A 14,362-nucleotide genomic window follows, 5' to 3' on the forward strand; every position below is an offset into this window, starting at 1 on the left:
AACTTAACAGTACTATCAAGTTTAAGAGTAAACAGAAACATAAACCAACGATATGCTAAAGGGAAGGCTAAGCATCTGTATTTCTGACTTTTCAGCATATAAACTGCACACATGAAGACTCTCAGGTCACCTGATCAGAAATCTCTATCAAGCTCTAAGCCCTCTGGTAGAGATCAACACTGATAAAATATTTCATTTAAATCACAAAGTCAAGCAAACCTAAGATCCTGAAATCGTGGCTATATTTCAGGATACTGACAAGATATAACCAAATCGAAACTTCTTACTAAATTCCACTCTGTATCAAGATAACAAACCAACCCACAATCAATGTATATACTTATATCCCAATATCCTTAAACAATGTGCTAAATTAAATTTGATTAATAGTAAATTGCCCATGGACTAAGCAGATACATAAAAATGTCAAGGAGTCCAGCTGAAACACAGACCTCACTCTGTTCCCCAAAAGAGAAGAACCCTACTTCCTAGGCTAGGGACAGGCTGGTCTACCCTACCAGGACCACAAGGGCTACTGAGAAACTTACCTGAAAAGTCTGTGTTAGAGGAAACATGTACACCACAGGCTCTATCATTCTCTTTCTTAACCAACTCACTGGAATAACACCTTTTTAAAAAAATATTTATTTATTTATTTATTTTTGGCTGTGTTGGGTCTTTGTTGCTGCACACAGGTTTTCTCTAATTGCGGCAAGTGGGGGCTACTCTTCGTAGCAGTGCCCGGGCTTCTCAATGCAGTGGCTTCTCTTGTTGTGGAGCATGGGCTGTAGGCACACGGGCTTTAGTAGTTGCAGCACGTGGGCTCAGGAGTTGTGGCACACGGGATTAGTTGCTTCGCAGCATGTGGGATCTTCCTGGACCAGGGCTTGAACCCATGTCCCCTGCATTGGCAGGCAGATTCTTAACCACTGCACCACCAGGGAAGCTCTGGAATAACACCTCTTTACTAGTACTGGTGTTCTTTACAACACAAATACTCAGAGTTCATGCGGATTTGTTTTGCTAATTCAGGCTTCATCACAGATTTAAAATAATACAAAACACTTACTTCCCAGGCGATATGATTTCTAAAAGTCGTTTTATATTTTAAGTGCCTCTTTTAAGCTCTGGAGACCTACAGTCCAATTTATAATAGTTAACTGCTTACACTAAATGCTTACTTTGTCCCAGGCACTGTGCTAAGAGCTTTACTTACTGACTCATTTAATTCGCACAAGAACCTTATGAAGTACGTACTACGATCATCCATATTTTGAAGATGAAGAAGCTGAGGCTTAGAGATATTCTCTATCTTGCTCAAATCTCACAGATAGTACATATAAGAAGTATGATCCCAATACATGATCTGTTTGACACAAGGTTCATGCTCCTAACTCCACTCTGTAAACTACGTTCTCAGTTTATTCGTAAGAAAATAGGAAGTTTCTGTGGACCTATTAGAATGAGATTTATGGAACTGAGAGGATATAAAGGCAGAAGCTATTCAGGGAATCTGCTATTTGCAAGTTCACCTGGGCTGGATTAGGCAGTCCTGACTTCAGAGAGAAGAAAAGAGCCCTAGAGGTCCTGTGAGCTAGATTTACTATGCTACTAAGAGTTACCTCTTCCTGCTTTGGCTTGGATCTCTGGGACTTGTACAGAGCTAGAAGACAGGAGTTACTCTAAGAAAAGATATGGCTCCTGAAAATTCTTACCTTCTTTCCCAGAGGCTGACTCCTTCGAGGTGGAGACAGGTCAGAATCAGATGATTTGGCCCCCTGTTTCCTCCTTGGTGGAGAGAGGTCAGAATCAGAGTTCCAGTGCCTAGGCCTATTCCGTGGAGGTGACAGATCTGAATCAGAATCCCGGGGCCCTGAACTTTGTTTATGCCGTGGAGGAGAAAGATCTGAGTCAGAGGCTTTCTTACTGTCACTTGGGTAGGAAGAAGAGTCCAACATGTGACTGTGATGTCTCCTGGGTGAAGAGCTTGTATGATATTTCCTATGGCTGGGGGAAGAGGCTGGAAATTAAACATTAAAGTCTTTAATCCCCTTGGCAAAATCTAAAAATAGAATTTGTCAGGCTAATGTTCAATATTCATTTAGTCCTCTTGTGAGGAACGATCACTAACCTAAATACAATTATGAATGACATGGGAGAAGAGCAAAGTGAAAGACAACTTTTAAAACCAATAGGCATGGGCTTCCCTGGTGGCGCAGTGGTTGAGAATCCGCCTGCCGATGCAGGGGACACGGGTTCGTGCCCCGGTCCGGGAAGATCCCACATGCCGCTGAGCGGCTGGGCCTGTGAGCCATGTCCGCTGAGCCTGGGCGTCTGGAGCCTGTGCTCCGCAATGGGAGAGGCCACAACAGTGAGAGGCCCACAAAAAAAAAAAAAACAAACAAACCAATAGGCAGGATGTGGGGTTCTATTCCCAAGTTACTAGTGACTGACTAGCATGTGAGATCTCAACATACTCATCTGTACCATATGTGTGTGTGTGTGTGTATATATATATATATATATATATATAAAAAAAAGTATATATATAAATATATATACACATATTAGGTTATTAATCTGTTTTGAGTTTATTTTTCTGTATGGTGTTAGGGAGTGTTCTAATTTCTTTCTTTTATGTGTAGCTGTCCAGTTTTCCCAGCACCACTTATTGAAGACTGTCTTTTTCTCCATTGTGTATCCTCGCCTCCTTTGTCATAGATTAGCTGACCACAGGTGCATGAGTTTATCTCTGGGCTTTCTATCCTGTTCCATTGATCTATATTTCTGTTTTTGTGCCAGTACCATATTGTCTTGATTACTGTAGCTTTGTAGTATAGTCTGAAGTCAGGGAGTCTGATTCCTCCAGCTCTGTTTTTTTCCCTCAAGATTGCTTTGGCTATTCAGGGTCTTTTGTGTCTCCATACAAATTTTAAGAATTTTTGTTCTAGTTCTGTAAAAACTGCCATTGGTAATTTGATAGGGATTGCACTGAATCTGTAGATTGCTTTGGGTGGTACAGTCATTTTCACAATATTGATTCTACCAATCCAAGAACATGGTATATCTCTTCATCTGTTTGTGTCACCTTTATTTCATTAGTGTCTTACAGTTTTCTGAGTACAGGTCTTTGACCTACTTAGGTAGGTTTATTCCTAGATATTTTATTCTTTTTGTTGCAATGGTGAATGGGATTGTATCCTTAATTTCTCTTTCTGATCTTTCGTTGCTAGTGTATAGGAATGCAAGAGATTTCTGTGCATTAATTTTGTATCCTGCAACTTTACCAAGTTCATTGATTAGCTCTAGTAGTTTTCTGGTGGCATCTTTAGGATTCTCTCTGTATAGTATCAAGTCATCTGCAGTGACAGTTTTACCTCTTCTTTTCCAATTTGAATTCCTTTTATTTCTTTTTCTTCTCTGATTGCCATGGCTAGGACTTCCAAAACTATGTTGAATGATAGCAGCAAGAGTGGACATCCTTGTCTTCTTCCTGATCTTAGAGGAAATGCTTTCAGTTTTTCACCATTGAGAATGATGTTTGCTGTAGGTCTGTCCTATATGGCCTTTATTATGTTGAGGTAGGTTCCCTCTATGCCTACTTTCTGGAGAGTTTTTATCATAAATGGGTCTCGAATTTTGTTGAAAGCTTTTCCTTCATCTATTGAGATGATCATATGGTTTTTCTCCTTCTATTTGTTAATATGTTGCATCACATTGATTAATTGGCATAAATTGAAGAATCTTGCATCCCTGGTATAAATCCCACTTGATCGTGATGTATGTTCCTTTTAATGTGCTGCTGGATTCTGTCTGCTAGTATTCTGTTGAGGATTTTTCCATCTACGTTCATCAGTGATATTGGCCTGTAGTTTGCTTTCTTTTGACATCTTTGTCTGGTTTTGGTACCAGGGTGATGGTGGCCTCATAGAATGACTTTGGGAGTGTTCCTTCCTCTGCAATTTTTTGGAAGAGTTTGAGAAGGATGGGTGTTAGCTCTTCTCTAAATGTTTGATAGAATTCACCTGTGAAGCCATCTGGTCCTGGACTTTTGTTTGTTGGAAGATTTTTAATCACAGTTTCAATTTCATTACTTGTGATTGGTCTGTTCATATTTTCTATTTCTTCCTGGTTCAGTATTGGAAGGTTATATACCTTTCTAAGAATTTGTCCACTTCTTCCAGGTTGTCCATTTTATTGGCATAGAGTTGCCTGTACTAGTCTCTTATGATGCTCTGTATTTCTCTGGTGTCCGTTGTAACTTCTTTTTCATTTCTGATTTTATTGATTTGAGTCCTCTCCCTCTTTTTCTTGATGAGTCTGGCTAAAGGTTTACCAATTTTATCTTCTCAAAGAACCAGCTTTTAGTTTTATTGATTTTTGCTATTGTTTTCTTTGTTTCTATTTCATTTATTTCTGCTCTGATCTTGATGATTTCTTTCCGTCTACTAACTTTTTTGTTTGTTCTTCTTTTTCTAGTTCCTTTAGGTGTAAGGTTAGATTGTTTACTTGAGATTTTTCTTGTTTCCTGAGGTAGGATTCTATTGCTATAAACTTCTCTCTTGGAACTGCTTTTGCTGCATCCCACAGGTTTTGGATCATTGTGTTTTGTTGTCACTTGTCTCTAGGTATTTTTTGACTTCCTCTGATTTCTTCAGTGATCTCTTGGTTATTTAATGTATTGTTTAGCCTCCATGTGTTTGTGCTTTTTACAGTTTTTTTCCCTGTAATTTATTTCTAATCTCATAGCATTGTGGTCGGAAAAGCTGCTTGATATGATTTCAACTTTCTTAAATTTACTGAGGTTTGATTGGTGACCCAAGATGTGATCTATCCTGGAGACTGTTCCGTGTGCACTTGAGAAGAAAGTGTAATCTGCTGTTTTCGGATGGAATGTCCTATAAATATCAATTAAATCTCTCTGGTCTATTGTGTTATTTAAAGCTTGTTATTTCCTTATTAATTTTCTGTCTGGATGATGTGTCCATTGGTGTAAGTGAGGTGTTAAAAGTCCCCCACTATTACTGTGTTACAGTCGATTTCCTCTTTTATAACTGTTAGCATTTGCCTAATGTATTGAGGTGCTCCTATGCTGGCTGCATATATATTTTTAATTGTTATATCTTTTTCTTGGATTGATCCCCTGATCATTATGTAGTGTCCTTCCTTGTCTCTTGTAACATTCTTTATTTTAAAGTCTATTTTATCTGATATAAGTATTGCTACTCCAGCTTTCTTTTGATTTCCATTTGCATGGAATATCTTTTTCCATCCCATCACTTTCAGTCTGTATGTGTCCCTAGGTATGAAGTGGGTCTCTTGTAGACAGCATATATATGGGTCTTGTTTTTATATATATTCAGTGAGCCTGTGTCTTTTGGTTGGAGCATTTAGTCCTTTCACATTTAAGGTAATTATCGATATGTATGTTCCTATTACCATTTTCTTAATTGTTTTGGGTTAGTTTTTGTAGGTCCTTTTCTTCTCTTGTGTTTCCCACTTAGTGAATGAGATCCTTGCTGGGTAGAGTAATCTTGGTTGTAGGTTCTTCCCTTTCATCACTTCAAATATATCATGCCACTCCCTTCTGGCTTGTAGAGTTTCTGCTGAGAAATCAGCTGTTAACCTTATGGGAGGTTCCCTTGTACGTTATTTGTCGTTTTTCCCTTGTTGCTTTCAACAATTTTTCTTTGTCTTTAATTTTTGTTAATTTGATTATTCTGTGTCTCGGCATGTTTCTCCTTGGCTTTATCCTGCCTGGGACTCTCTGCACTTCCTGGACTTGGGTGGCTATTTATTTCCTTTCCCATGTTAGGGAAGTTTTCGACTATAATCTCTTCAAATATTTTCTCGGGTCCTTTCTCTCTCTCTTCTCCTTCTGGGACCGTATAATGGAAATGCTGTTGCCTTTAATGTTGTCCCAGAGGTCTCATAGGATGTCTTCATTTCTTTTCATTCTTTTTTCTTTATTCTGTTCTGCGGCAGTGAATTAATTCCACCATTATGTCTTCCAGGTCACTTATCTGTTCTTCTGCCTCAGTTATTCTGCTATTGATTCCTTCTAGTGTATTTTTCATTCAGTTATTGCATTGTTCATCTCTGTTTATGTGTTCTTTAATTCTTCTAGGTCTTTGTTAAACATTTCTTCCATCTCCTTGATCTTTGCCTCCATTCTTTTTCCAAGGTCCTGGATCATCTTCACTATCATTATTCTGAATTCTTTTTCTGGAAGGTTGCCTATCTCCACTTCACTTAGTTGTTTTTCTGGGGTTTTATCTTGTTGCTTCATCTGGTACATAGTCCTCTGCCTTTTCATTTGTCTGTCTTTCTGTGAATGTGCTTTTCATTCCACAGGCTGCAGAACTGTAGTTCTTCTTGATTCTGCTGTCTGCCCTCTGGTGGATGAAGCTATCATCTGTGTCATATTTATCCACACATAGAGTGGGCAAAAAACAAACTGCACTCAGGTCTCAGTGGTGTGGTGAAACTTAAAACTACTTGGATTATATTCTCATGTCCTCAGACTAAATTATAAAAAAGTATTTGAATTTAAAAATTAAGATAGTACCTAGGGACAAAAGATGGAGTAAACAAATTTCACCACACAGGTGTAAATCGTAGACATAAGCATCACAAATCACCTTCCCCAAAAGCAATCTGCAATACATATCAACAGTCCTAAAAGCACAGAACCCTCTGACCCAATAAATCCATTTCTATTGTACTTAGTTTCCTAGGAAACATATCTAGAAGTACTTCAATTCCCCAGAAATCTATCTAGAAGTAGATAAGGAAATAATTCAGAACAGGGCAACAGTTTATGTATAAGGATGTTCATTATAGAATTATAAGAAGAAAAGGTTTAGAAATAACCTAAAATATGCAATATTAGGGAAATGGTTAAGTAAACACCAACAAAAATTATATTAACAAAGAGATGTTTTACAACATGGGGAAGATAATGTTAAGTGTAAAAAAAACAGGTAAGATTACACATGCAATATGTATTTACTGCCTAGACAAGTCTCAACTACATCAGAAATGAATAGAAAAAAAAAAAGACTAAAAGGACATTGGTTACACCACTAGCAGTGGCTACCTCTGAATGACAGAATTTTGTATGACCTTTTTCTACATTTCTATGCATTCTATACATGCAACAAACATGTGTATCTTTATATGAGGTGGGGAGAATAAACAAAAGGATATATAAAAATTTCCCCCCTGCTACTGTAAATTTTTAACTCTCCTCAGCCCAACCTGTCACCACTTCCCTCCAGTTTTTAAAACTTCTCCAAAGCTCCATTCTCATTTCTAGAGATCACAAATACCTAATAAAGCAACTAAAATGTCCAAAAGAAAGTGCCTTAGGAACAAGTCTCTCTCATGGACAATCAACTGCTCACCTTTAGAATCATGCTGCTTACTTCCAAAACGGGATTTTGCTTTCTTTTTCCGTGGAGGAGAGAGTTCCGAGTCATATTCATACTTGCTGTTCTTTGGGAGTGATAGATGAGAAGGTCCTGGCCCCTTCCGATGTGGAGAAGTTTTGCTAGAACTTTCTGGGGCTTTACTGCTTTTGGTTCTGGGCAGTGAATGAGGGACATTAGAAGCCAAGTCAGGGGAATTACGATGGGCCCTCCTGAGCTGTGGTGTGTCCACGGAGTCAAGAGTCCTTCTAGGCTGAGCTGTGTCAGGGGAGCTGTTATGGGCCCTTCTGCGAGGAGAGATATCTGAGGAATTGTGGTGGGTTCTCCTAGGTGGAGATGGATCTGGTGTGTCATGACGGGCCCTCCTAGGAGATACACCTGAAGAATGACGATAAGGCTTCCTGATGGGAAAAGGATCCGGTGAATCATGACGGGCCCTCCTTGGGGAAGATGGGTCTGAGACATGATGGGCCCTCCTGGTGGGAGATGGATCTGGGGAATCATGACAGACCCTCCTAGGAGGAGATGAATCCGGGGTATCATGACGGACCCTCCTAGGAGATGAATCCGGGGTATCATGATGGACCCTCCTAGGACGCAATGAATCCGGGGTGTCACGACAGACCGTCCTAGGAGGAGATGAATCCAGGGGGTCATGACGGACCCTTCTAGGAGGAGATGAATCCGGGGTGTCATGACGGACCCTCCTAGGAGGAAATGAATCCAGGGTATCATGACGGACCCGCCTAGGAGGAGATGAATCCGGGGTATCATGACGGGAATGTCTGTGTAAGGGTAGATCTTCACTGTGGCCTAAACACAAATAGCAAAGAGTCAGATTCCTACACATGCTCTGTTCACCCCTGTAACCAAAGTTTCAAAAGATGCCCCAGCAGGATACATCTCAAAACTACTCAGAAAGCCCAAAAGGTATGCACAACTCCTACTTAGGGGTAGTAAACCAGCACTCATGTATATCCTAAGAATAATCTCTCATGTTTGCCTAACAAGTCATAAATCTGCAAAGCATTTTAAATGTATTTTTCATGTTACATCTTGTTAGGTAAGCAGGGCAGGTATCCTTGCTTTACAGACATGAAAACAAAGATTCCAAGGAACTAAGTGATTTCTTACCTAGGGGTCATAGCTACTAAGATGAAAAAATAGGCTAGAACTCCGGCCTTCTAACCCCCAATCCAATGTTCTTCCCAAAACCTTATTTGTACAGAGTTCCCCATCAGAAGCTCCTACTGATATTTAGCCTAGATAATTCATAGTTTGTATCCACTCTTCTTTCAAAAGGCAAATTGACTAAATCTGTGCCACGTCAAAATGAAATGCTGTTAACTATTTAATCCATGCCATCATGCTCTTTATTAGAGTTGGGGAGAGCACCAGAAAGAAAGGATTAGCATTTACTGATCACCTACTGCATGCCCATTATTTATATAGATTATCTCATTTAATTCTCATAACAAGCCTAGGAGATAAACACTGCTATCCCTATTTTATAGATGAAGAAGTTGATACTCAGCAAGACTAAGTAGTTTGCCAAAGTCATCCTGCTAGTAAGTGGTGGAATGAGTATCCAAATCCAGATTTGTTTGACTCCAGGGTCCATGTGCAATCTTTGAAAAGGAAAGCATTTGAGACTTTCAATATTCAAAGGCATAACAGAATGAAATGTTTATAGCAAATCACAACAGTTCCAAAATCCAGTTTCTCTTCCCCCTCTATTTCTCATCACCGAGCTCCCTAAACAAATAAAATACAAACACAAATAAAAGTTGGGTAGGAACCGATGAATACTTGTTAAATGGATGAATGAAACGAAGTCAACTCCTTTACTTTGGAGAAGAGGATCCTCTGACTGGAATCCACCCCTCAGAGAAAAGTATTGATATCTGTGGGGTACCTGACAGCAAATCTAATCCACGAGGTTGATAAATTCCATGATATTTATAAAAAATAAGTAAGGGTCAGAGATCAGTCAGGATATTTCCAGTAACAAATGGGCCAGTGAGGGTGAGGCAAATGAAAAACAACTATGCACGTTTATGTTTGTGTGTGTGTGTGTCTCTGTGTGTCACTTTCTAGACCTACAGACATGGAAATCAGAAGATTCTCTCTGAAAAAAAGATTGTGAAGAAGACTGGAAACACAACCACAGGATAAGGCAGAAAATAACAGATATGAGTGAACAGGATTCTGATATAATGTACTAAAAATTGAGGCAAAGGTGATCATTAACCAATAGCCAATGGTCACTTTTGTTATGCATTTTTTTCTAATCAGAATTTTAGGATAATTAACCTAAAGGCACAAAGTATAACACAGAAAGAATAAATCCTGTTTAGGAGTTAATTCTTCTACCCTCTGTATGTGAAAGGGAACAAGCATCAAGGGTAAACAGGAGTTAACTATCAAGAAGCAAGATCCTGGGCTTCCCTGGTGGTGCAGTGGTTGAGAGTCCGCCTGCCGATGCAGGGGACACGGGTTCGTGCCCCGGTCTGGGAAGATCCCACACGCCGCGGAGCAGCTAGGCCCGTGAGCCATGGCCGCTGAGCCTGAGAGTCCAGAGCCTGAGCTCCGCAATGGGAGAGGCCACAACAGTGAGAGACCTGCATACCACAAAAAAAAAAAAAAAAAAAAAAAAGAAGAAGCAAGATTCTTCCTTATGTGAGAATGGAACAGAGAGGGTAAAAATCAGCACTCTTCCACTGGCCACACAGAGCCCAAATGACTGCTGGGACCAGGGCTGTGACTCACTGGGACCAAGTATTTCTTAGTCTGTGTCCCTTAGTAAGTAGACCTACCACCAAGTTTTTGGAAAAGTGGAAATGACTGCTAAGCCCCAAGTGATGATTTACCAAAGAGCAGTAGGCTGTAAGAATCAAATACCTATTAGAAATTCAAGAAATATGTCTTAATGGCAACTCTTTGTGCTGGGCAGAGGGAATACTAGGGCAAATAAGACTAGGTCTCATTTCTGCTCAGACATAACAAATGTCCTTTATCAAACTCTCAGGAACTCAAAAAATGTTTTAAATAGAGAGTTAAATTACTAGCCTAGTGAGAGGGTATAGAGTGGCAAATGGAGGATAATGTGCTGCAAAATACCAATAATTAAGGGAAGAACAAAGAAAGATTTATTAATACAAAAAAGAAGATAGAAAACATTGATGCTTGGCCCATACATGTGTCACTTCAACCTGGGAGAGGACAGAGGTTGCTTTAGTCTCCAAATTCTGTTCCTCAGATTCTCATAAACTCCTCCAAATATATACTAAGTGCTCTTCTATTCTGGGCCAGAAAGGAGAGGGTGCTGAAAGACACCCAAATGAGTCACTTTCTGACCTCAGTAACCCTAACACCAAAATATAAGAAAAAGTGGAATACTTGGTCTCTCAGTTCTCATATCTTACTACCTCTGAATAAGTTCTTTTTCACTATATTTTTCAGGATCAGTGACACACTAAAATAAACTATACATTCCTCTAAAAAGAAAAGTGTAGGACAGAAAAAAAAGGCTTCCCTCAAATCCAACAATCCATAAAAAGGATCATACACCATGATCAAGCATGACCAAGCTAGATGCAATCCAAGGTCACAAAGGATGGTTCAACATAACACAAATCAAATCAATCAGTGTGATACACCACATTAACAAAAGGAAAGACAAAAACACATGATCATTTCAGTAGACAAAGAAAATGCATTTGACAAAATCCAACACCCATTCATGACAAAAACTCTCACCGAAGTGGGTAGAGAGGGGACATATCTCAACATAATAAAAGTCATTTATGACAAACCCACAGCCAATTGTCACTTTTGTTATGCATTTTTTTCTAGTCAAAATTTTAGGATAATTAACCTAAAGGCACAAGGTATAACACTTTTTTTTCCTACTATATATCACAGGGAACTATAGTCAATATCCTGTAATAAACAATAATGGAAAAGAATATAAAAAAGAATGTATATATAATTGAATCACTCTGCTGTACAGCAGAAATTAACACAACACTGTAAATCAACTATACTTCAATAAAAAAAAAAAAAAAAGACACTTCTGAGTAAGAGATAAATAACCACCAGGAAGAACAATTCAAAAGTTTTACACAGAGATAATACTTTAAGTAAGAATTATAAAAGTGTCTACAAAGGCCCCCCCCAGGCTATGTAGTTCAAATGTCAAAAGGTCTAAAGCCGTCTCCATTCAGTGGGCCTGATTTGTATGAAAAATCAAATGTGCAGTTTTTATGTAAAGAAATAAACATATTGTGTCTTGATGTGAACCAAGTAGCAATGCTATTTTGCAGTTCACATTTTCTAGCTCAGCAAATCATTTACACACAGGATTATATTCATATTGAAAAAAATATTTTGTCTAGGTGAAGTGATTATCATTGATAACTGGCGCTTACTTCACGGCCAATGGAGCTATAATACTCAACAGTGAAAAACTGAAAGCTTTCCCCCTAAATTCAGGAATAAGACAAGGATGCTCACTCTCACCACTTCTATTCAACACAGTATTAGAAGTCCTAGCCAGAGCAATCAGACAAGAAAAAGAAATAAAACCTATCCAAACTGGAAAGAAAGAGGTAAAACTGTCACTACTTGCAGATGACAAGACAGTCTACATAGACAACCCTAAAGCCACCACACAAAAATGATTAGAATAAATGAATTCGGCAAGATAGTAGGATATAAGATTAATATACGGATATCTGTTGCATTTCTTTACACTAACAATGAAACATCAGAAAGAGAAGGTAAAAAAAATAATCCTGTTTAAAATAGCGTTAAAAAAAATTACCAAAATTACTTGGGAATAAACTTAACCAAGGAGATGAAAGACCTATATGCTGAAAACTATAAAACACTGACAAAGGAAACGGACGATGATTCAAAGAAATGGAAAGATATTCTGTGCTCTTAGATTGGAAGAATTAATAGTTAAAATGGCCATACTGGGCTTCCCTGGTGGCGCAGTGGTTGAGAGTCTGCCTGCCGATGCAGGGGACGTGGGTTCGTGCCCTGGTCCGGGAGGATCCTACATGCCGCAGAGCGGCTGGGCCCGTGAGCCATGGCCACTGAGACTGTGCGTCCAGAGCCTATGCTCTGCAACAGGAGAGGCCACAGCAGTGAGAGGCCCACGTACAAAAAAAAAAAAAAAAAAAAAAAGAAGGCCATACTACCCAAAGCAATCTACAGATTTAATGCAATCCTTATCAAAGTACCCATGACATTTTTCGTAGAACTAGAACAAGTAATCTTAAAATTTATATCGAACCACAAAAGACCCAGAATTGTGAAAGCAATCCTAAGAAAATAATCATCAAGCTGGAGGTATAACCCACCCAGACTTCAGACTATGCTACAAAGCTACAGTAATCAAAACAGCATGGTACAGGCACAAAAACAGACACACAGATCAATGGAACAGAATAGAGAGCTAGAAATAAACCCACACACCTATGGCCCATTAATCTATGACAAAGGAGGCAAGAATATATAATGGAGAAAAGACAGTCTCTTCAACAAGCAGTGGTGGGAAAACCAGACAGCCAAATGTAAAGCAATGAAATTAGAACATTCCCTCACACCATATACAAAGATAAACTCAAATGGTCTAAAGACCTAAATGCAAGACCTAAAACCACAAAACTCCTAGAGGAGAACATAGGTGAAACATTCTTTGACTAAATTGTAGCAATATTTTCTCAGCTCAGTCTCCTCAGGCAAAAGAAATAAAAGCAAAAATAAACAAATGGGATCTAATTACACTTAAAAGGTTTTGCACAACAAAGGAAACCATCATCAAAATGAAAAGACAACCTATGGGATGGGAGAAAATATTTGCAAATGATGAGACCAATAAGGCATTAATATCAAAATACACAAACAGCTCATAAAACTCAATATCAAAAAAACAACCCAATCAAAAAATGGGAAGAAGACCTGAATAGACATTTTTCCAAAGAAGACATACAGATGGCTAAAAGGCACATGAAAAGATGCTCAACATCGCGAATTATTAGAGAAATACAAACCAAAACCACAATGACGTATCACCTCACACCTGTTTAAATGGCTATCATCAAAAAGTCTACCAATAACAAATGTTAGAGAGCATGTGGAAAAAAGGGAACCCTCCTCCACTGTTGGTGGGAATGTAAATTGGTACAGCCACTGTGGAAAACAGTATGGAGGCTCCTTAGAAAACTAAAAATAGAACTACCATATGATCCAGCAATTCCACTCCTGGGTATATATCTGGAAACATAAAAACACTAATTCAAAAAGATACATGTACCCCAATGTTCACAGCAGCACTATTTGTAAGGCCAAGACATGGAAACAACCCAAGTGTGCATCAAGAGACTACTGGTTTAAGAAGCTGCGGGACACACACACACACACAAAACTAAATATTACTCAGCCATAAAAAAGAATGAATATTTGCCACTTGCAGCAACATGGATGGACCTAGAGAATATCATACTAAGTAAGTCAGACAGAAAAAGACAAATATGATATAATTTATATGTGGAATCTAAAAAATAATACATATGAATCTATATACAAAACAGAAACAGACTCAGACATAGAAAACAAACTTATGGTTACCAAAGGGGAAGGGGGGAAGAGATAACTTAGGAGTATGGAATTAACAGATACAAACAACTGTACCTAAAATAGAGAAGCAACAAGGATTTACTGTATAGCACAGGGAACTATATCTAATATCTTGTAATAACCTATAATGGAAAATAATCTGAAAAAAGATATATATATATCTGAATCACCTTGCTGTACACCTAGAACTAACATAATCTTGTAAACTTACTTCAGTTAAAAAAGAAAAAAAGGGGCTTCCCTGGTGGCGCAGTGGTTGCGAGTCCGTCTACTAATGCAGGGGA

The 14,362-nt window shown here is 38.7% G+C and overlaps 1 protein-coding gene across 1 annotated transcript in view; it reads right to left on the reverse strand.

Moving 5' to 3' along the window:
* The window catches only part of BUD13 (BUD13 homolog), a 33,971-nt gene that overhangs the window by 13,931 nt on the left and 5,678 nt on the right, over window positions 1-14,362 (reverse strand). The window contains exons 4-5 of the mRNA XM_059070189.2: window positions 7,407-8,243; window positions 1,716-2,020 (exon numbers count right to left, since the gene is read on the reverse strand). Coding sequence (XP_058926172.1) covers window positions 1,716-2,020; window positions 7,407-8,243 — 1,142 coding nt within the window. The remainder of the gene's footprint in view (window positions 1-1,715; window positions 2,021-7,406; window positions 8,244-14,362) is intronic.

Source organism: Kogia breviceps, chromosome 7 (assembly GCF_026419965.1).
Source record: "Kogia breviceps isolate mKogBre1 chromosome 7, mKogBre1 haplotype 1, whole genome shotgun sequence".
Lineage (NCBI taxonomy): Eukaryota > Metazoa > Chordata > Mammalia > Artiodactyla > Physeteridae > Kogia > Kogia breviceps.